Raw genomic sequence first — 24,220 nt, 5'->3', positions numbered from 1 at the left:
TGAAGTATGATCTTTCAAACAGTTGTGCACACAGTAATTTCATCTAGGCCATATTTCTCTAGTTTGCTTATGATAATGTCATGTGGGACAATGTCAAAAGCCCTACTAAAGTTCAGATATATTATGACTATTTCCCCCTCTTTCACTATGCCTGTTATTCTGTCAAAAAAGGAAATTAGGTTAATTTGGCATGATATTTTTTTCTTGACAAATCCATGTCAAATCCATGGCTATTACTTATCACCTTATTATCCTCCAGGTTTGAAAAAATTGTTTTATAATTTGTTCAGGTATCTTTGAGTATCAAAGGCAGACTGATCTATAATTCCTTTTCCCCTTTTTGAGGATATGCACTTTGTTTTCCCTTTTCAGTCACCAGCTAATGGTTTAGAGATTGCTTTGGCAAGTTCCATAAGTACTCAAGGGTGAATTTCATCCAACCCTGCTGACTTGAATACATCTAATGTATCTAAACATTCTTTAACCTGTTATTTCCCTCCTTTGTCTTGTTTTCCTTTTCTTTTGTTATTGTTATGCATCTTGTCACAATTAATCTTTTTAATGAAGACTGAAGCAAAAAAAGCTACAAACGTTTCAGCCTTTTCTATATTATCTGTTGTTTGCTCCCCTTCCCTCTTCAGTAGTGGACATACTTTTCTTCATTATTCTCATACTTCTAATGTATTTAGAGAACCTCTTCTTCTTGTCTTACATTCCTTCCTGGTTGTAACTCATTTTGTGCCTTAGCCTTTCTGATTTGTTTCTACATGCTTGTGCTGGTTTTTTTTATACCCATTCTGAGGAATTTGTCCTTATTTCCACTTTTTTATGATTCCTTTTTGATTTTTCAGGTCATTTAAAAGGTCCTGATGCAGCTATATGGGTCTCTTACTATTCTATCTTTTCTCTGCATTTGAATAGTTTGCTGTTGTGACTTTTAATATTGTTCTTTTTAGAAACCAGCCGCACTCCTGAACTCCCATTTATTTAAGATTTCCTTCCCAAGGAATCCTACTTCTGAGTTTGTTGAGTCTGCTATTATGAAGTCCTTGTCTTTTTTCTGCTGTTCATTCCTTTCCTTAAAATTACGAAGTCTATCATTTCTTGGTTACTTTCACCCAAGTTGACTTCCAGCTTCAGATTCTCAACCCATTTCTCCCTTTTAGAATCAAATCTAAAAAGCCACCCTCTAGCTACATCCTCTACCTTCTGAAACAAAATGTTGTCACCAATGTATTCTAAGAACTTGTTCAACAAGGAGTCTGGTGGCACCTTAAAGACTAACAGATTCCTTTGTGCATAAGCTTTTGTGGGTAAAAAGCCCACCTCAGATGCATGGAGTGAAAATTACAGATGCAGGCATTATTATACTGACAAATGAAGAGAAGGGAGTTACCTCACAAGTGGAGAACTAATGTTGACAGGGCCAATTCAATCAGGGTGGATGTAGTCCACTCCCAATAATTGATGAGGAGGTATCAATTCCAGGAGAGGGAAAGTCGCTTTTATAGTGAGCCAGCCACTCCCAGTCCCTATTCAAGCCCCAGTTAATGGTGTTAAATTTGTGAATGAATTTTAGTCCTGCTGTTTCTCTTTGAAGTCTGTTTTTGAAGTTTTTTTTTTAAGGATGGCTACTTTTAAATCTGTTATAGAATGTCCAGGAAGATCGAAGTGTTCTCCTACTGGCTTTTGTATATTACCATTCCTGATGTCCGATTTGTGTCCATTTATTCTTATACGTAGAGCCTGTCTGGTTTGGCCAATATACATGGCAGAAGGGCATTGCTGGCACATGATAGCATGTATCACATTAGTAGATGTGCAGGTGAATGAGTCCCTGATGGTGTGGCTGATGTGGTTGGGTCCTCTGATGGTATTGCTAGAGTAGATATGGGGACAGAGTAGGCAATGAGATTTGTTATAGTGATTGGTTCCTGAGGAGAGGCTGTGGGTATTTGGGCTCAGGGTCGGAGCGGGAGAAGAGGTGGGTATCTGGGCTGGTGGGGGGCAGCAGCTGGGCAGCAGCTGGGCTCTGAGTGAGAGGGGGCTTGGGTGTATTGGTTGGCTGGGGTGGGGCACCATGGCTGGGTTCTGGTGGGGAGGGATTGTGGGTGTCTGGCCCTCCGACTGGGCTTGGGGAAAGAAACAGGAACTGGGATGTCATAGGGGTTTCTTTAACTCTCTGCTCCTGGGGGAGCTTTTGTGTGTGTCTGTATTGTTAGACATACTTGCTGACAGGTATTTTTGAAATAAATTACCAAAATAATTGAAACTGGTGTGATTGTGTAGTGTTATTTTGGCAAATAATATTTGCAGAATTTTTAATTTTTTGGTACAGAATGCTCCAAGAAGTAGCGCATGCATGTGCTGAGCGAGATGAGCCTCCTTTGAGAATAACTATACTAACTGTATGTATTTGGAGTTCAGAGGTCACATTGAAAAGTACTTAGAAATACTAATAGATGGGGTCCACTTCAAGTGTGCAAAGTAATCTACTCAGAGTAGAATAATTTTCATTAAGCATTCTTTTCTAATGTGGAGCCAAATTCCAGCATGTTTGTGCAATTTATTTTTCCAAATCTTATACAACCCTTTTTTATCCTCCTCAATAAAAAGAAAAAAAAAAAAAAAACACTTGATGCAGACACCAAGGATGGACCTATGATGTAAAAGTAGGACTGTCAAAATTTTTTTAAAAAATCGTGATTTATGAGATAAAAAACCTCGATTAATCACAGTTTTAATTGCACTGTTAATAATAGAATACCATTTATTTAAATATTTTTGGAGGTTTTCTACATTTTCAAGTATATTGATTTAAATTACAACACAGAATAAAAAGTATACAGTGCTCACTTTATACTATTTTTGATTACAAATATTTGCACTGTAAAGAAACAAGAAATAATATTTTCAGTTCATCTTATACAAGTACTGTAGTGCAATCTTTTTATTGAGAAAGTACAACTTACAAATGTAGATTTTTTTTTTTATGGTTAAATTGTTTTGTTTTTGTAGTTCTGTAAAACATTAGCGTCTACAAATTCGCTTAGTCCTACTTCTTGTTCAGCCAATTGCTAACACAAACAAGTTTGTTTACATTTATAGGAGATAATGCTGCCCTCTTCTTATTTACAATGTCACCTGAAAGTGAGAACAGGTGTTTGTGTGGCATTGTTGTAGCCGGTGCTGTAAGGTATTTACAGCCCAGATATGCTAAACATTTGTATGCCTTGTCATGCTTCAGCCATAATTCTAGGTGACATGCTTCCATGCTGATGATGCTCGTTTAAAAAAAAAAAAAAGCGTTATTTAAATAGTGACTGAACTTCTTGGGGGAGAATTGTATGTCGTCTGCTCTGTGGTTTTACCTGCATTTTGCCATATATTTCCTGTTATGGCAATCTTGGATGATGACCCAGAATATGTTCTTCAATTTAGGAACACTTTCATTGCAGATTTGGCAAAACGCAAAGAAATTACCAATGTGAGATTTCTAAAGACCTACAGCACTCGATCCGAGGTTTAAGAATCTGAAGTGCCTTCGAAAATCTGAGGGACGAGGTGTGGAACATGCCGTCAGAAGTCTTAAAAGAACAACACTCTGATTCGGAAACTGCAGAACCTGAACCACCAAAAAAGTAAATCAACCTTCTTTTGGTAGCATGTGACTCAGATGATGAAAATGAACACACGTCAGTCCACACTGCTTTGGATCGTTATCGAGCAGAACTCGTCATCAGCATGGAATCATGTCCTCTGGAATACAGTAACTCCTCACTTAACATCGTCCTGGTTAATGTTGTTTTTGTTATGTCTCTGATCAATTAGAGAACATGCTCGTTTAAAGTTGCGCATTTATAACATAGTTTGGCAGCCGCCTGCTTTGTCCACTGCTTGCAGGAAGAGCAGCCTTTTGGAGCTAGCTGGTGGGGGCTTGGAACCAGGGTGGACCAGCAGCTCCCCTATCAGCTCTCCTAAGTTTCCTGTGTGGCAGCTGCCTAGCAGGCTATCAATTGCTGGGCACTTCAGGTGTCCCTCCCCCCACTGCCGTGTGCTGCTCCTGCCCTCTGCCTTGGAGCTGCTCCCAGGAGCCTCGTGCTTGCTGTGTGGGGGGGAGGGGGGGAAGGGGGACAGAGGGGTGCTGATGTCAGGGTGTCCTCCCCCCACTCCTATCCTCCCGCTCCTGTACCCCATCTCCACAGAGCGGGGGTTGGTGGACAGGACAGGGATCAGGATAGAGGAAGCTTGCTGGCAGCAGTTGCTGTCTCAATTTGCTGATCTGCTTAAAAAGGCAGTGTACTGAGAGTGGGATTAGCATACTTAAAGGGGCAATGCACATCTCTCGTGCACACACACACACACACAGAGCACTTTGGAAAGTGGAGGGAGTGGTGCACTCCAGTGGGATAGTGTGGGTTCATCATCACATTCAGTTTCCACAGGGAAACTGCCACTGCCAAGCTGTGTCTGCTCCCTCCATTTGTGCTGCCTCTTAGAGTGTGAGGCTACATTAACAACAATGTGTTAACCCTTGAGGGCTCAGCTGAGTGTGCTAGTTCATCATTTAGCAGTAAGGCATTCCCTGGGAAATTTCCCACCCTCTGACTCTACCACCTCAACTAAGCTTCGCAATCATCATTGCTGTGTACAGTATTAAATTGTTTTTGTGTGTGTGTGCGCGCACATGCACGCAGATAGATAGATAGATATAGTCTTTTGTCTGGCAAAAAAAATTTCCTTGGAACCTAACCTCCCCCCATTTACATTAATTCTTATGGGGAAATTGGGTTTGTTTAACATCATTTCGCTTAAAGTAGCATTTTTCAGGAACATAACTACAACGTTCAGTGAGGAGTTACTGTAGTAAATGCAGCATGAAGGGGTATACAAATGTTTAGCATGTCGGGCATGTAAATACCTTGCAGTGCCGACTCCAAAAGTGCCATGTGAACACCTGTTCTCACTTTCAGGTGACATTGTAAATAAGAAGTGGGCAGCATTATCTCTCATAAATGTAAATAAACTTGTTTGTCTTAGCAGTTGACTGGAAAAAAAAATAGGACTGAGTGGACCTGTAGGCTCTAAAGTTTTACATTGTTTTGTTTTTGAGTGCAGTTATGTAACAAAAAAAATCTACTTTTGTAACTTGCACTTTCACAATAGAGATTGCCACTACAGTACTTGTATGAGGTGAATTGAAAAATACTGTTTCATTTGTTTCTTTTTTACAGTGCTAATATTTGTAATAATGTAAAGTGAGCACTGTATACTTTGTATTCTGTGTTGTAATTGAAATCCGTATATTTGAAAATGTACAAGAACATCCAAAAATATTTATAATTTTAAATTGGTATTCTACTATTGTTTAACATCGTGATTAATCACAGTTTTAATCACACTAAATTTTTTTTAATCGAGTTAATTTGTTTTGAGTTAATCGCTTGAGTTAACTGATTAACTGACAGCCCTCGGTATAAGCAACTGAAGACCGGTAATAATGAAAAGTGTAAAACAACTTTAACAAACCTTAACTGGCCTTGCTAATGTGCCACATAGAGTGTTATGTTTTGCAAGAAATGAATGCAGCGTTCCATGTACAGCTCTATGAGAGCTGTGTAGAGTGGGGCTATAACTTCCCAGATCCATAAAGCCACTGTGAATACAGCTCAAAATTGCAACAATTTCAATCTTTTTCCATTCTCTTCATCCATACATCTTTCCATGCCTCTAGTAATGTTCTCTGCCTGTATCTGGACCCCATCTGTTTCTGCTATATTTGTTGCAATGAGGTGATCAGAAGTCCAGGTGAGGGTGTATGATTGACTTGCATAATAGCATTATAATATATTCTGTCCCATCTCTTTACGTATCCTAACATTTTAGAGTGCTGCTGTATGATGAACAGAGGTCTTTGTTGAGCTGTCTGCAATGATGCCCATGTAGGTGGCTTTTCAGAGCGGTTACAGTAAATTAGAACCAGTAATGTATAGGCATAGTTCAGATTATTCCTTTTCATGTGTATTACTTTGTATTTGTCGATACTGTATTTCAACTACTATCATGCTACTTTTTCTCTCATTTACTTAGCTTTTTAAGACACCTCTGAAGTTCCTCAGTCTTCTCTTGTCTTGACAAGTATTTTTTTTTCATTGCCATACCTCTTTCAACTTTCAGAATGCACCTTCTTCTGCAAGTGCTCCACTCTAGGTGTGCTAGCGCCTCCTGTGGCTTTGATTGACTACTTCTCATAGCAACATCCGTTCGGCCTGCACGTGCGTGATAGTCAGCCTTGTGCCCCATGCTGCTGTTATATAGCACTGCACGAGGGAACTTCCCTCTGTTCCTTCTCAGCATCTTTAGCCTGAGATGGAGATCTGACAGTTGTCCCTCTTGAGATTTCCTCAACTTTGTCCTTATTTCTTATTCTAGTAGATAGTTGAAAAAGGTCTTAGCATTAGTGTAATTAGTTAGTAATAGTAGTAGCTTTCCAGAGCCAGAAAAAACAGGGAGATAACATTTTATCTCATAAATAACACACAGCACACTCAGTATCGCAGGAGTTTTGTTTTCCTGTGGACCTGGCTATATCTGAGATGCCCTAGTCTCAGCTGCTTGGCTCCGACATACTGTCAGTACCAAAGACGTTGAGATTGCCTGAAGTTTGCCCAGTACTAACAGTTGCACCTCAGATTTCTCCAGGTGCTCCACCATTCAAGAGTCAGTTTGAGGAAGGGGATTCTGATGAAGGCCATGCCTCTGTGTCTCAAATATCAATTCAGGGTTCTCCCCCTCACTCCTATAGAGGCCCCGTTTCAGAAGTCTCTGAGTCTATAACTACATGTGCCACAAGATTGCAACCAACATCTTGCTGGTATGAGCACCAGGAGTGCCTCCTCATCCTATGTCTTATGCACCACCTCCTTAGCTATATTGGGACTCTTGGGCAGCCTGTCACCAACAATTCTCCATGGCATTGAGCACCACCCATCGCAGAGAGAGACAACATGCATCATCTGCTCCCTCTAAGAGACCTGACCTTCAAGAAGAAACCTTTGAGGAGCAGGAAGCTAGAGCAGATGAAGAGATCTTTCCTAGAGCGAATATCTCCATCTTCTGATGAAGTGAATACGGTTGAGGACCTTTTTTGATGGGTCTGCATTATTTGTGGACACCACGGCTGAATCTCTGCAAACGTTAAAGGACTCTAGGGCTACCGTATGTTATCATAGAAGATTAGGATTGGAAGAGTCCTCAGGAGGCCATCTAGTCCAACCCCCCTGCTCAAAGTAGGACCAACCCCAACTAAATCATCCCAACCAGGGCTTTGCCAAGATGGGCCTTAAAAACCACTAAGGATGGAGATTCCACCACTTCCCTAGGTGTAACCCATTCCAGTGCTTCACCACCCTCCTAGTGAAATGTTTTTCCTAATATCTGACCTAGACCTCCCACACTGCAACATGAGACCATTGCTCCTTGTTCTGTCATCTGCCAGCACTGGAAACAGCCTAGCTCCATCCTCTTTGGAATTCCCCCTTCAGGTAGTTGAAGGCTGCTATAAAATACCCCCCTCAGTCTTCTGTAGACTAAATAAGCCTAGTTCCCTCAGCCTCACCTCATAAATCATGTGCCCCAGCCCCCTAATCATTTTCGTTGCCCTCTGCTGGACTCTCCAATTTGTCCACATCACTTCTGTAGTGGGGGCCCAAAACTGGATGCAGTACTCCACATGTGGTCTCACCAGTGCTGAATAAGGGGGAATAATCACTTCCCTCGATCTGCTGGCAATGCCCGTACTTATACAGCCCAATATGCAGTTAGCCTTCTTGGCAACAAGGGCACACTCTTGACTTTCATCCAGCTTTTTGTCCACTGTAATGTCCAGGTCCTTTTCTGCAGAACTGCTGCTTAGCCAGTCGGTTGCCAGCCTGTAGCAATGCATGGGATTCGTCTGTCCTAAGTGCAGGACTCTGCACTTGTCCTTGTTGAACCTCATTAGATTTCTTTTGGCCCAATCCTCCAATTTGTCTAGGTCACTCTGGACCCTATTCCTATCCTCCAGTGTATCTACCTCTCCCCCCCAGCTTAGTGTCTTCTGCGAACTTGCTGAGGGTGCACTCCATCCCATCATTCAGATCATTAATGAAGATGTTGAACAAAACTGGCCCCAGCACTGACCCCGGCGCACTCCGCTTGATACAGGCTGCCAACTAGACACTGAGCCGTTGATCACTACTAATTGAGCCCAGCGATCTAGCCAGCTTTTTATCCACCGTATAATCCATTCATTCAATCTATACTTCTTTAACTTGCTGGCAAGAATACTGTGGGAGACCATATCAAAAGCTTTGCTAAAGTCAAGATATATCGTGTCCACCATTTTCCCCATATCCACAGAGCCAGTTATCTCATCATAGAAGGTAATCAGGTTGGTCAGACATGACTTGCCCTTGGTGAATCCACATTGACTGTTCAACCTCCTCTCCTCCAGGTGCTTCAAAAGTGTTGTGTTGGGATTTATATAAGCGCCTACAAGAGAAAGCTTAGCAAGTCCCAGATAGCTCAGAGATCCAGTCCTGCTCAATTCCTGACCTCCCAGAGGCCATATGAACCACATCAAAAGAGACTGATACGTCAGGGAAGGAAACTGTCCACCTCTCAGCCTTCTACCTTGCTCTCTTCCACCGCCAAGCAGCAATTTTGATGGGCTGATGGCCACTGTTCCCTCTAAGCTGTGTGTGTGTACGCGCACACAGATCCTAAACCCCACGCACACGGCAAAACACCATGCGCGCAACAATTTGCACAGAAGAAATTTTTTGTGCACACGGTCTGTCAAAAATTAGAGGGAACATTGCTGATGGCAATGTTCCCTCTAATTTTTTCCATCTATGTGTGGAATAAATCTTGTTATGTGCATCAAAGTACTGTACGGATGTGCGCCACAGTAGAAACAAAAAACGTAGATATAATATGTATTTTTAAAAAGTTACTATAAGGATAATTACTTCATCCAGGACAGGTTAGGCATTTTAGAACTCACTACTCAAAGAATTAAATTTAAGTGTAAGAGAGAGAAAAATTATGAAATGCATAACCATTCAAAAAACTAAAACACACTTTAAAAGCATAAAATTACAGAGAATATATGAAAACATGAGGAGTCTGGTGGCAACTTAAAGACTAACAGATTTATATGGGCATAAGCTTTCGTGGGTAAAAAACCCACTTCTTCAGATGCATGGAGTGAAAATTACAGATACAGGCATAAATACATATTGGCACATGAAGAGAAGGGAGTTACCTTACAAGTGGAGAACCAATGTTGAAAGCCAATTTAGTTAGGGTGGATGTAGTCCACTCCCAATAATTGTTGAGGAGGTGTCAATACCGAGAGGGAAAATTTCTTTTGTCGTGAGCCAGTCACTCCCAGTCCCTATTCAAGCCAAGATTGATGTTCAGTTTGCAAATGAATTGTAGCTCAGCAGTTTCTCTTTGAAGTCTCAGAGTAACAGCCATGTTAGTTTGTATTTGCAAAAAGAAAAGGAGTACTTGTGGCACCTTAGAGACTAACCAATTTATTTGAGCATAAGGGCTTTCGTGAGCTACAGCTCACTTCATCGGATGCATACTGTGGAAAGTGTAGATGATCTTTTTATATACACACACAAAGCATGAACAAATACCTCCTCCCACCCATTCTCCTGCTGGTAATAGCTTATCTAAAGTGATCACTCTCCTTACAATGTGTATGATAATCAAGGTGGGCCATTTCCAGCACAAATCCAGGGTTTAACAAGAACGTCTGGGGGGGGGGGTAGGAAAAAACAAGGGGAAATAGGTTACCTTGTGTGTGTGTGGGGGGGGGGGGGTGAGAGAACCTGGATTTGTGCTGGAAATGGCCCAACTTGATTATCATACACATTGTAAGGAGAGTGATCACTTTAGATAAGCTATTACCAGCTGGAGAGTGGGGTGGGAGGAGGTATTTTTTCATGCTTTGTGTGTATATAAAAAGATCTTCTACACTTTCCATAGTATGCATCTGATGAAGTGAGCTGTAGCTCACAAAAGCTTATGCTCAAATAAATTGGTTAGTCTCTAAGGTGCCACAAGTACTCCTTTTTTTCTTTGAAGTCTGTTTTTGAAGATTTTTTATTGAAGGATGGCTACTTTTAAATCTGTTATTGAGTGTCCAGGGAGATTGAAGTGTTCTCCTACTGGCTTTTGTGTGTTACCATTCTGATGTCTGACTTGTGTCCATTTATCCTTTTACATAGAAACTGTCTGGTTTGGCCAATGTACATGGCAGAGGAGCATTGCTGGCACATGATGGCATATATCACATTAGTAGATGTGCAAGTGAATGAGCCTCTTCTGGTATGGTTGGTGTGGTTGAGTCCTGTGATGGTGTTGCTAGAGTAGAGGTGGGGACAGAGAAGGCAATGGCTTTTGTTACAGGAATTGATTCCTGTGCTAGTGTTTCTGTGATGTGGTGTGTAGTTGCTGGTGATTATTTGCTTCAGGTTGGGGGGCTGTCTGTAAGCGAGGATTGGCCTACCTCCCAAGGCTTGTGAGAGTGGGGGATTGTTTTCCAGGATAGATTGCAGATCGTTAATGATGTGCTGGAGAGGTTTTATCTGGGGGCTGTACGTGATGGCCAGTGGTGTTCTGTTATTTTCCTTGTTGGGCCTGTCCTGTAGTAGGTGACTTCTGGGTACCCATCTCACTCTGTCAATCTGTTTTCTCACTTCCCCAGGTGGGTATTGTAGTTTTAAGAATGGTTAATAGAGATCTTATAAGTGTTTGTCTCTGTCTGAGGGATTGGAGCAAATGCGGTTGTATCTTAAGGCTTGGCTGTAGGCAATGGATTGTGTGATGTGTCCTGGATGGAAGCTGGAGGCATGTAGGTAAGTATAGCAGTCAGTAGGTTTCCGGTATAGGGTGGTGTTTGTGACCATCACCTATTTCCACTGTAGTGTCCAGGAAGTGGATCTCTTATGTGGATTGGTTCAGGCAGAGGTTGATGGTGAGATGGAAATTGTTGAAATCCAGGTGGAATTCTTCAAGGGCCTCCTTCCCATGGGTCCATATGATGAAGATGTCATCAATGTAGCGTAAGTAGAGGAGGGGTGCTGGGGACAAGCGCTGAGGAAGCGTTGTTCTAAGTCAGCCATAAAAGTGTTGGAATATGGTCGGGCCATGCGGGTACCCATAGCAGTGCCGCTGCCTTGAAGGTATAGGTTGTCCCCAAATCTGAAATGGTTGTGGGTGAGGACAAAGTCACAAAGCTCTGCCACCACGTGTGCCGTGGCTACATCAGGGATACTGTTTCTGACAGCTTGTAGTCCATCCTCGGGTGGAATATTGGGGTAAAGAGCTTCTACATCCATGGTGATCAGGATGATGTTTTCAGGAAGATCACCAATGCATTGTAGTTTCCTCAGGAATTCGGTGGTGTCTCGAAGATAGCTAGGAGTGCTGGTAGTGTCGTGTCTGAGGAGAGAGTTCAAATAGCCAGATAATCCTGCTGTAAGAGTGCCAATGCTTGAGATGATGGGGCATCCAGGATTTCCAGGTTTATGGATCTTGGGTAGCAGATAGAATACCCCTGGTTGGGGCTCTAGGGGTGTGTCTGTGTAGATTTGTTCCCGAGCTGTAGCAGGGAGTTTCTTGAGCAGATGGTGTAGTTTCTTTTGGTACTCCTCAGTGGGATCGGAGGATGGTGGCCTGTAGAATGTGGTGTTGGAGAGTTGTCTGTCAGCCTCTTGTTCATAATCCAACCTGTTCATGATGGACTACAGCACCTTCTTTGTCAGCCCTTTAGATTATAATGTCAAGAGTTGTTTCTGCAGCTGTAGATGGCATTGCATTCTGTACAGCTAAGGTTATGGGGCAAGCGATGCTGTTTGTTCACAATTTCAGCCTATGCATGTCTGCAGAAGCACTCTATGTAGAAGTCCAGTCTGTTATTTTGACCGTCAGGAGGAGTCCACACAGAATATATGTGCATTGCAGGAAGTACCAAAGAAGTAACAACAACAATTATACAAGTATATGTTGGGAGGTGAGTGTGAAAGACTGTGTGAGACACACACACAGAGACTGTGTGTTTGCGTGTGTGCGCTGGGGAGGTTTGAGAGATGCTGTGCGCTGTCTCTTCAAGGACCTCTCACTGAAAGCTCTCCTGCTCCTGAGCCCAGCTGTCTTCCCTCCCCCACTCTGTGGAGATGGGGTACATGGGGAGGGGGAGAGAGAGATTGTGTGTGCTGGCTGCTGGGGAAGTCTCTGAGAGACTGTGTGCTCTCTCTCTAAGGCACTCACTACCTGGAAGGCTTGTTCAGACCTCAGAAGCTCAACTCAGGCTCCTGAGCCAGGCTGTTCCCCCTCCCCTGCTCTGTAGTGATGGGTACAGGGGTGGGGGGAAGGAAACACCCTGACATCAGTGCCTTTCTCCCCTCCTGCTGTGCACAGACAGTAGGAGGGTCCTGGGAGAAGCTGCCAGGGGCTCCAACTTAGGCAGAGGGCAGGAGCAATGTGGCTGCAAAGCAATGGGGGGAGGGGCACCTGAACACACACTGCTGGATGTGTGTGTCTCCGCTAATCAAGTGCAAGACACTTGAATCACTCCTGGGTGGCCACCCAACCACACAGCTTAGAGGGAACACAGGCTAGTGGAGGGCCTGAATTACCATCCTCATCCTTATCAGCTGTACCGATTCATCTGTCGTCTTCCCTTAGGCGACTGACTTTTATACTTCAGGTGGGCTTGGGAGTTGATCACCAAAGACACGAGGGTTTTGGAAATCCTGTCCGCAGGCTACGCTATCCATTTTACTATGCTTCCACCAACAAATCCCCCTTCCCTGTCCTTCAGAAATCCCTTTCACAAGAACTTGCTTCGTCAAGAAATAGATTCTCTTATGCTTGGGATTGGTTGTATAGCTCTCATACAGCAGAGCGGGAATAAGTTTTGTTCTGGATATTTCCTGGTACCAAAAAAAAGTGGAGGTTGGAGACACATACTAGATTTGAGGCTACTCAATACTGATGTGTAGGCACAGAAATTGAAAATGGTGACACTTGCAGTGATGATTCTATCACTAGAGCAAGGGGATTGGTTTTCACTTTTGACCTTCAGGATGTGTGTTGCTATCCACCCATCCCACAAACAATTCCTATGTCTAAATTGGCTAGGACCACATTCAGTACAGTAGATGCTTGTTAGTAGCAACATATGGGTCCCCTTCTCTATGTTGCTGTTACGGGAAGTGTCATCTGACTAAAGGCAGTCTGCTTTTTCTGGTACATAAAACAGCTACAGTACATGCTAACAAATCTATACTTGTAACAATGTGATGTATGTTTATTATTGTTGCTACAGTATTATTTTAGTATACCTACTGTAGATTTTAAACATGTTTTTGGTTCTGCATTTGTAGCCTACCACCATATTGTATCAAGAAATCGGTATTAATTGAGTTAACATTATAAAAGTATCAAGTTTTATTTTTATGTTTAAGAACAATCAAACATCAACCATGATAACAAACACAACCCTTTGCTCTTAACTGTAAACATTTTTTTGAACTCTCACTTAACTGTAATACTTTGTACGCACTGTAAGTCCCACTGGATAAGGACATCTGATAAGCAGATAATAGTTTAATTTAGGTTATTACAGTATTGTTATTCCACATCAGTGTATTCTATTTATACAATCAATATCAACTAGTAAATTAATTAAGAATGGATAAACTCACTCATTTTAGATGGAAGAACTCTGTTAATGTGCTGTGCTTCTCAGTCACAATTTTGTTTTGAAGATCTAATAGCATTTAATTTCAGAAAGGGGAACTACATCAAAATGAGGAGGTTAGTTAAGCAGAAATTAAAAGGTACAGCACCAAAAGTAAAATCCCTGCGAGCTGCATGGAAACTTTGTAAAGACGCCACAATAGAAGCTCAACTTAAATGTATACTCAAAATTAAAGAACATAGTAAGAGAACCAAAAAAGAGCCAATATGGCTAAACCACAAAGTAAAAGAAGCAGTGAGAGGCAAAAAGGCATCCTTTAATAAGTAGAAGTTAAATCCTAATGAGGAAAATAGAAAGGACCATAAACTCTGGCAAATGAAGTGTTAAAAATAATTAGGAAGGCCAAAAAAGAATTTGAAGAACAGCTAGCCAAAAACTCAAAAAGTAATAGCAAAAATTGTTTTAAGTACCTCAGAAGCAGGAAGCCTGCTGAACAACCAGTGGGGCCACTGGACGATCAAGATGCTAAAGGAGCACTCAAGAACGATAAGGCAATTGTGGAGAAACTAAATTAATTCTTTGCATCAGTCTTCACGGTTGAGAATGTGAGGGAGAGTCCCAAACCTGAGCCATTCTTTTTAGGTGACAAATCTGAGGACCTGTCCCAGATTGAGGTGTCATTCGAGGAGGTTTTGGAACAAATTGATAAACTTAAAGAGTAACAAGTCACCAGGACCAGATGGTATTCACCCAAGAATCATAGAATATCAGGGTTGGAAGGGACCTCAGGAAATCATCTAGTCCAACCCCCTGCTCAAAGCAGGACCAGTTCCCAGTTTCTGCCCCAGATCCCTAAATGACCCCCTCAAGGATTGAACTCACAACCCTGGGTTTAGCAAGCCAATGCTATTGCAAACCACTGAGCTATCCCTCCTACCAAGAGTTCTGAAGGAATTCAAATGTGAAATTGCAGGACTACTGTCATCTGTAACCTGTCATTTAAATGAGCTTCTGTACCAAATGACTGGAGGATAACTAAGGTGATGCCAATTTTTAAAAAGGGTTCCAGAGGTGACCCTGTCAATTACAGGCCGGTAAGCCTGACTTCAGTGCTGGGCAAACTGGTTGAAACTCTAGTAAAGAACAAAGTTGTCAGACACATACATGAACGTAATTTGTTGGGGGAAGAGTCAACATGGGTTTTGTAGAGGGAAATCATGCCTCACCAATCTACTAGAATTCTTTGAGGGGGTCTACGAGCATGTGGACGAGGGGGATCCACTGGGGATATAGTATATTTAGATTTTCAGAAAGCCTTTGACAAGGTCCCTCACCAAAGGCTCTTAAACAAAGTAAACTGTCATGGGATAAGAGGGAAGGTTCTGTCATGGATTGGTAACTGGTTAAAAGATAGGAAACAAAGGGTAGGAATAAATAGTCAGTTTTCAGAATGGAGAGAGGTAAATAGTGGTGCTCCCCAGGGATCTGTACTGGAATCAGTCCTACTGAACATATTCATAAATGATCTGGAACAAGGGGTAAAGAGTGAGGTGGCAAAATTTGCAGATGATGTAAAACTACTCAAGATAGTTAAGTGCCAGGTAAACTATGAAGAGCTACAAAAGGATCTCACAAAACTGGGTGACTGGGCAACAAAATGGCAGATGAAATTCAATGTTGATAAATGCAAAATAATGCACACTGGAAAACATAATCATAGAATATCAGGGTTGGAAGGGATCTCAAGAGGTCATCTAGTCCAACCCCCTGCTCAAAGCAGGACCAATCCCCAATTTTTGCCCAAGATCCCTAAATGCCCCCCTCAAGAATTGAACTCACAACCTGGGTTTAGCAGGCCAATGCTCAAACCACTGAGTTATCCCTCCCCCAACTATAATCCCAACTATAAATATAAAATGATGGGGGTCTACTCTAAATTATCTGTTACCACTCCAGAAAGAGATCTTGGAGTCATTGTGGATAGTTCTCTGAAAACATCCACTCAATGTGCAGTACTTGTGGCACCTTAGAGACTAACCAATTTATTTGAGCATGAGCTTTCGTGAGCTACAGCTCACTTCATCGAAAGCTCATGCTCAAATAAATTGGTTAGTCTCTAAGGTGCCACAAGTACTCCTTTTCTTTTTGCGAATACAGACTAACACGGCTGTTACTCTGAAACCTGTCAATGTGCAGTGTCAGTCAAAAAAGCGAACAGAATGTTGGGCATCATTAAGAAAGGGATAGATAGTAAGACAGAAAATATCATGCTGTCTCTATATAAATCCATGGTATGCCCACATCTCGAGTACTGCATGCAGATGTGGGTGCCCCATCTCAAAAAAGATATATTGGAATTGAAAAAGGTTCAGAAAAGGGCAACAAAAATTATTAGGGGTATGGAATGGCTTCCGTATGAGGAGAGATTATTAAATCTGGGACTTTTCATCTTGGAAAAGAAACGACTAAGGGAGGATATGATAGAGGTCTATAAAATCATGGGCTGGTATGGAGAAAGTAAATAAGGAAGTGTTATTTACTCCTCATAACACAAGAACTAGGGGTCACAAAATGAAATTAATAGGCAGCAGGTTTAAAGCAAAGAAAAGGAAGTATTTTTTTCACACAACGCACAGTCAACCTGTGGAATGTCTTGCCAGAGGATGTTGTGAAGGCCAAGACTATAACAGGGTTCAAAAAAGAAGTAGATAAATTTATGGAGGATAGGTCCATCAATGGCTATTAGCTGGGATGGGCAGGGATGGTGTCCCTAGCCTCTGTTTGCCAGAAGCTGGGAATGGGCGACAGAGGATGGATCACTTGATGATACCTGTTCTGTTCGTTCCCTCTGAGGCAACTGGCCACTCTTGGAAGACAGAATACTGAGCTAGATGGACCTTTGGTCTGACACAGTATGGCCATTCTTATTCTTAAGATGGGATTCAGTGTCCCAAAGAGACTTGTAGACCCTGTCACCAAGTCCCTCTCATTATGAAATGTGCCGATGTGTGTTCGAAGCTTTCAACAGCTCGGAGTTTGTCGGAGGTGGAACTTCATCAAAATCATCCTCACTGTCTTGATTATTTTTTTTATTATGATATGTTTAATCAACACAAGCTCATTTCTCTGACCTTGCAGCAGCTGCAGCGCTCAGTAATTCCTCATCAGTTAACTCACTGAACCTGGGCAAATCCTCATCCACAACAACTACTAAGTCCTCTTTTTTCCATGTTGACTGGAAGTGGAATATTGTTCAGGAGGTTGTCAATATCCTCACTATGCATATCTTTCACTGGCACAACAAATTTGCTTTCCTGAAACAATTGGAAATTGTTGTCAGATTTACATCTTGCCATGCCTCACAAGAAAATGAATGCAATCAAGCAAACTTACAGTTTTCAGGACTGTCTGAACGTCTGTCTTGGTCTGCATCAAGAGCAATAATAATCCAGTTTGCAATTTTCTGATTGGTAATGTCCGTTTATGCTCATAATCGCACCTTGAGCCATATGTTGCATCAAAGATGTAGTGTTAGGGGTAAGAATTCGAGCTGAATGTTTGTGAGAACCAATCCTTAGGCGATAGATCTCTTCCTCAAATTGGGCCTGCAATTGAACATTCAAAAAATCCACTTTGACCCCTGTGGAAAACTTAGAATTCATAGGAGCTCATTTCAGTTCAGTAATAGCAAGAGTCTACCTTCCTCTGCATAGGTTTGGCTCTTTCCAACATAGCTAATACACTTCAGCTCAGCCCCCAAGATCAGGTCAAGAACTGTCTTCAGTTGTTGGGGCTCACAGCAGCCAGCACCTTCATCACAGACCATGCAAGACTCCGAATGCGCTGCCTTCAGGGGTGGCTCAGAACTGTTTATTCACCAGACACTGTCTAAACATGCTTCTTTCTTTCCTTTTTCACTTGCATAAAACAATCCTTCATTTGGAGGAAAGACCATCACAACATTTGCACAGGAGCCCCATTTGCACGTCCTTCCCCAGGGTCATCATAATGATGGACACCTCTCTGCTAGGGCGGGGAGAGTATTTAGACACTCTCACAGCTCAGCACAAGTTGATGTTGCAAGAGATCATGCTACACAGCAGCCTCCTGGAACTCAGAATGGTCAGATACGCCTGTCTCCAGTTTTTACAGCTAATGAGGAGCAAACACATAAAGGTTGTGACAGGCAGCATATAATTCAGGTTTTATTTCAACTGGAAGGAGGCGCAATATCGCCCTCCCTCTGTGCCAGAGCTGTCAAATTTTGGAATTGGAGTATATGCAGTCAGGTCATCATCACAACAGCCTAGCTGACTAGCATGCATGCATGGGCTGCACACACATGGCTATGAGAAACCTCCGATGAAAGGCGCAGGGGGCGCTAGCATACCTGTAGTGGAGCACCCGTAGGGCACACATCTTGAAGTACCACAGTTGCTGCACAGGAAGAGTAACCATTTCTTTCTTTCTTCAGGTATGTGAGCAGTTTATTGTAAAGTCACATTGGCTGTTGCTTGTTCTTTGCATTCTCTTCTTTTTCACAGATGTTTTCACCAGTAATCTGCTGTGCCTTGATTATGGTATTTTTTAGGACCATTCAGCTGTCTTTCATTCTGGTGGATTTTTAATATTTCCTACTGCACTTTAGTCACAACATTATTTATTTCCCCAAAATTTGCTTTCCTGAAATCTGAAGCACTAGTACTTGATGATTTCTGTGCATGCATTTCTCATTACACTTAATTTGTTCAAATCCTCATTATTATTCTCATCTTCTCAGTTGGTTTCTCCCTATCTGTAGTAGGTAAGTTCAGGATGTGTGGGTTAGAGCATTTCTCTAGCTTTTGATTCATAACACATTTCTTTTACTTAACCTGGGAACTCTTGCCATTGTTAGCTATAAGCTATCTTGGTATTTAAAACACACCATCAATATAGTGTCATATGGCTCAGAGTGCCTTGAGAGTTGGTCCAGGAATGTTTTTTGTTTTCTTTCACCTTCTGTGTAGGTGATCTTTAGCAGTAGTTACTCCTTTGCTTTTTTCATTTCTTGTATCCGAATAAATTCTCTGCCACTCTTCTTTGTCAGATTGCAATAAAAAAACCCAAATTTGGCTTCTCTCTCTCTCCCCCATATTGATTGAACTCTTCTGTATTGATGTTCCAGTTGAGGATCATCCCACCGAATTTCATTTATGCCCAATATATCATATTCTCCATTTATTTATTTTCATTTATAGTTTTTGCTTGTTTTCCATACCCTTAGAATCATAGAATCATAGAATATCAGGGTTGGAAGGGACCCCAGAAGGTCATCTAGTCCAACCCCCTGCTCAAAGCAGGACCAATTCCCAGTTAAATCATCCCAGCCAGGGCTTTGTCAAGCCTGACCTTAAAAACCTCTAAGGAAGGAGATTCTACCACCTCCCTAGGTAACGCATTCCAGTGTTTCACCACCCTCTTAGTGAAAAAGTTTTTCCTAATATCCAATCTAAACCTCCCCCACTGCAACTTGAGACCATTACTCCTCGTTCTGTCATGTGTATGTGTGTATCGACATCATAATATGCTAATGTCCTATGTATTATTTATCCTTTTTATTTCAAACAGCTCTGTCTTCAAGCCTACCTTGTCTGTTGGAAATACACATCTGTTCACTGAGTTAAGTGAAAGATCCTGTTCTCCCTCTTCCCATCCCCTTCTATTGTGGGTAATTAAAATACTTCTTAACAAGGTCTGCTAGAGTTGAATCTAGGAGGTTGGTACCTTTTCTGCTTAAATAGACTCTTAATTACTTTACATATTCCATTAATCGCCATTAAAAAATGCTGATAAAAGATTGATTTAAATCAAAGTGTGTTCTGCAGTAATGTAAGCATGTCCAGAAATGTGGTATAATCAGTAAGAGCAGCAAAGAAGATGGTTACCTGAGGAGATTGGTAATGGGTTATAGTGTCTTTTGTCTCCAGAGTATCAAATCCAATCCAGACAAAGGTCACTACTGATCAAGTAGTTGTCATCTGCTAGTTTTTTTCATAACCTATATGAAATATGTTGGAGTGGGGGAATCTTACTTCAGTTACTAGTGGATAGGCATCCAGATCTAGAAAAACATTCTTTTGAATTGGTCCATTTGTTCCTTTACTTTGATTCCATGTCACCAAAAAGCTTTCCAGAACAGTGTGTGTTGTGTCCTGTAGGACAATGAATTTAGGCTCTTGAGTTCATGGAAAGTGAATTCCATATCTTAGTACCCCTCACTGAGAACTTCTAGCTTCTGCATGTTTGTTTTAAACAAGGGAACTGTAAACTTACATAACTCCGACGTCTCAATGACTTTAAGTGTTAGATGGAGAGAGAGAGAGGTGGTCTATTAGGCAACTATTTTTAAGGAATATGGATTAAAATCAACACCTTAAATTTCTCTGTAGGACCAATGAGAATCCTATGTAGATCAGAGAATGCAGGTGCAATGTTCTCCCTGTAAGAAATGGTGCTCCGCAAATGGATTGCCAAGTTGAGCACCTAAAGTTCTAGGTTGATCAGGGTTACCAAAGAAGAGGATGCAACTTCCTGGCCAAGCATAAATTTTAAGTAATCTTGACCACTGCCACTACCTGAACTTTGATTGGCAGTTGCAGGTCCATCAGGACTCCCACATTACAAACCTGAATAACAAAAGGCAGACAAATTCTTGTAATAGAGGGAGCAGCTATTATCACCTCTGGTGATGGGTTCTCCCAACCCATCAGTATCACCTGAGTCTCATCAGGGTTAAAGTGCAATCAGCTTACCCTCTGCAAGTTCTCATCTCAACAAGACACTAAGAGGCAGCTTACTAGCCAGACCTAATGAAACAAACATAAAGATGGGTGCCTTCTGCATATTGGAGAGACTGTGGTCCAGACCCCCCATTGGGGTAGATGAGCAAATACCAGAACCAATACAAAGGAAATACCAGGGCCTGAGTCCTTCAACAAGAAAAGAACTGAGCCACTTCAAAAACTATTCCTTCCATCCCTGTCAGCGTCCACAGTTGTTGACCAGAAGGTGTTGTTGGCACAGTATCAAAGGTGCTGAGCAAATTAAAATTAGAATGAATATCTGGTTCTTGTAATTTGCCAGCAGGAGATCAACCAACAAGAACATAAGAATGGCCATACTGGGTCAGACCAAAGGTCTATCTAGCCCAGCATCCTGTGTGAAAAAATACTTCCTTTTGTTTGTTTTAAACCTGCTGCCTATTAAACCTCTGCAGTCTCCATACCCATACTCCAATACCCAGACTTAAAACTGTATCTATTATGGTCAAAGAAATCTAAGGACTCTGGGTATTGCCAGAGTTGTTGCCCCACTACCTTCTTGATAACCTTTCCCATCAAAGGGAATTAGAGATTTGACATTAACTAGTGCAACTGTCAATACCCAAAGATAGTTTATTGAATAAGAGCCCAACAGTTACTTTCTGGCAGAAATAAACAAGCAGAGATGACATCACATTTTCCTCTCCCACATGGATGGAATCAGTGAAGGTATGAGGGACAAGAAATGGTTCACTCCTTCACTCCCCCCACCCCAACTTCTGTCCAGCTGTAAAGTGAAAGGAGCAGCAAAAATGAACAATTCTTTCCTAGCTGTGCTCCCTCTCACTTTTGATAGTCACAAGAACTCCCTTCCCCCATTTGTACTATTTTTCCCTGTTGTGGGAGGCTGGATGACATGAGTGAGAGGAGGAGGCTGGGACATGAACTGTGTGTGAGAGAATATAAGGGAGATGCCCACCCTTTCAAGAATTAGAAAAGGGTCTCATTTATTCTATCCATCTTTGACTTCTCTCTTTCTTGCTCCACCGATTTAGGCTATGTCCAAATCTTGTCACTTATTCCTCTAACATCTGTAAGATCTGTTTTTTTCTCTCTCTCCATATAACTAAATTATTTTCCAAGCCTTTATCATCTACTGAATTGATCAGTGCAACCTCTTCTCCTTTGCGCTCCCCACATCCATGTCACCCCCTCCAGTTCATTCGATACCTAACCACTAACATCATCTTGCTTGGCTGTTGCTCTGATCGCAATCTCTCTGAATCCCTCCATTGACACTCCCATTTCCACCACGTAAAATTCAAGTTTGCCTGAACCTACATGGACCTTCACATTGCTTCCCCTCCTTATCCATCTGCTATATATGTTCTCAGTGATTCACCAATGATACCAATCTCTACTGTCCATTATTTGCACAAGCATCTCCGTGCTTTCTTCCATACCATCCTCTTATGCATGTAATACACTTTTGAAATTGGGCTGTAAGGCCTCTACCCTAAAACCCACTTCATTATAGAAGTGTACAGGAAATTGTTGATAGTGGCTGAGAGCCAATCCAATATAGGGATTGATGACTATATATATTATATGGGTTGCTGTCTCTGAACCCTGTTAGTGTTACATAACATTTCCCATTATAACACTGTATTTTCAATTGTTTATAACTTTTCCAAAGTTTAAATAACTCAGGTTGACTCATTCCATGTTTGGTCTCTGCCTTGCATGTTTTTTTCTCAGCAAAAACAGTTCAGCCATAGTCAAAAATAAGGTCAGAGGAAAACAGGTAGTTTTAACAATAACCCATTTTCCTGACCAGTTTTTAAGGAGCTTTTGTGCCTTGTGGATTTGGAGCAGGAACCTGAAATTTGACAGGGGCTTGTCCTAGGGTTACAGTAGTGCCTTTTGCCGTTTCTGTGAAAATCCATTCAGATTTGCACAAGTTATAAACCACAGGCTTGCTACTAAAATATCTGAAAATTCCATCTACATGGAGTGTGCTTGCCAGCCTCCCTGAGCCTCCTGAAGCAACCACACAGACCAGATGGGATGGGACATCTGGATGGGACAGACAGTTGCAGCCTATATCGATGCAGGATCTCATAATTAGTCTCTCCCTTTCTAATTTCTCCCTCTTGTTGTCCTGCTGTTAGTAATCATTTTTCTTGTCTTAAATAGATTATAAGCTCTTTGGGACAGGAACTGTCTATTTATATAATTGCACAAGGCCCAGAACAATGGTGTATTCTGCTGATTGGGGCATTTGGGTACTGTTGTGATTATTGCACCTGAAAAGATACCCTAAGCTCAATTGTAAAAGGTATATGAAAGTTCATAAGACTTTACAATAACCATGAAAAATAGGTCAAGTTGTTTACGACAGTGAATGTTATAATAGGTTCAAGGAAACCAGACAGAAAAACTATCTGTCCAAACAAAATGACCTACTGATATAAGTCAACGACTGTGGGGAGATCATACTTGGTAATCAAGAAAATGTGGGAACAAAGTTACCTCTCCCAATTTTGGCTTACAGAAATTGATTTAACTGATGGACAAAATAATGAGGATAAAATATGCTGCTCACTTTTACTACTTTTTGGGGCTCTTAAAAAAAGAGATTTTGAAGGGGAAACAATCTTCTCTCAGCTCATCTGCCAGCATTGCAACTCATCTTGACTCATCTAAAGGACTTTCATCCTGAGACGAATGCTGGTTGGCCTTGGTCTTGTTTAAGGAACTTTGTTTTCATCTGTAAGGGCTGAAAATCATCACATTATCATGACATCCAGTCCTCAGCCCTCCAGTGGAGATAGCTAATTATCAACATTACAAAAGCTTGTAAGATCCTATATTGTATTCCCTTCCTTTGCTGTGGTGTTTTCTTCCCAACTATTTCTTTCCTCCTGTCTTATCTCTCTCTCTTGGCTTTTCATCAAATCCTGAAGTCAGCTATACTGCATTCATCATTACTGCCTTGTCAAAGGATCCAGCCAGATGATGCCCCTGACCAGATTGTAACTAATCAAGCTTCAAAGAGCAGGTGTTGTGTGGTTGATTTGCCAGCCAAAACATCCACTCATAACTAACCAGTGGTCCAGTGTTTCCTTTTCTATCCTGTTTCTCCTTCACCTTGAGTCTGTTACTTAGGAACAGGACAAGTGAATCTCCTTCACATCAGGACTGAGAGTAAAATTAACTTTTTCCTTTTTTTTATCAGAGAAAAGTTGTTCTGAAAATGGGAGAGTCTGATACTTTGACTCCAAAAGGAGACAGACTTTGGTAAGGTCTGAAATTTATTTTGCATAATCACTCAGTTTCAATATAAATGCTTGTTTTAATTTCTTGGGTGTGTTTTTTTTTTTTTTTAGTTTAATCAGTATATTTTTAATTTGAATGAATGATTTTGGGTGTTTTGCCAAGTAACAGAGTAAACCCAAGGCCTCTATTTAAAACTAACCCCAAACGTATCTCTCTCTGTTTAATGTTGGACAGTGAAAGAGTTTAACACGTTTAACTCTTTAGGCCTTTGAGATCAATATCTATACAGCAGTACTACTGCAATGCAAATAGTACACATCAGCTCAAATGGTAGAGGTAAGGGGGCGAGCTTAGGACTTCGAAGACCTGGGTTCAA

At 41.6% G+C, this 24,220-nt stretch overlaps 1 protein-coding gene across 8 annotated transcripts in view; it reads left to right on the top strand.

The window, feature by feature from the left end:
• Positions 1–24,220, top strand: part of GARNL3 (GTPase activating Rap/RanGAP domain like 3) — a 232,634-nt gene that overhangs the window by 40,302 nt on the left and 168,112 nt on the right. For 5 of the 8 annotated variants that reach the window (XR_013634773.1, XM_078849155.1, XM_073314497.2 and 2 more), the window contains exon 2: positions 3,459–3,641. The exons of 1 other annotated variant lie outside the window; for it this stretch is intronic. Coding sequence is in view for 6 of the 7 variants with exons in the window: in XM_078849155.1 (XP_078705281.1) it covers positions 3,574–3,641 (68 nt within the window). In the remaining variant the exon portion in view is untranslated. Of the gene's footprint in view, positions 1–3,458; positions 3,642–23,803; positions 23,866–24,220 lie in introns of all 8 variants that reach the window. 2 more of the 8 variants (XM_073314501.2, XM_073314500.2) reach the window with 1 other exon arrangement.

The sequence above is a fragment of the Lepidochelys kempii genome, chromosome 16 (genome assembly GCF_965140285.1).
Source record: "Lepidochelys kempii isolate rLepKem1 chromosome 16, rLepKem1.hap1, whole genome shotgun sequence".
Taxonomy (NCBI): domain Eukaryota; kingdom Metazoa; phylum Chordata; order Testudines; family Cheloniidae; genus Lepidochelys; species Lepidochelys kempii.
The sequence above is the reverse complement of the archived record's forward strand: the minus strand, read 5'-3'. Positions and strand labels throughout refer to the sequence as shown.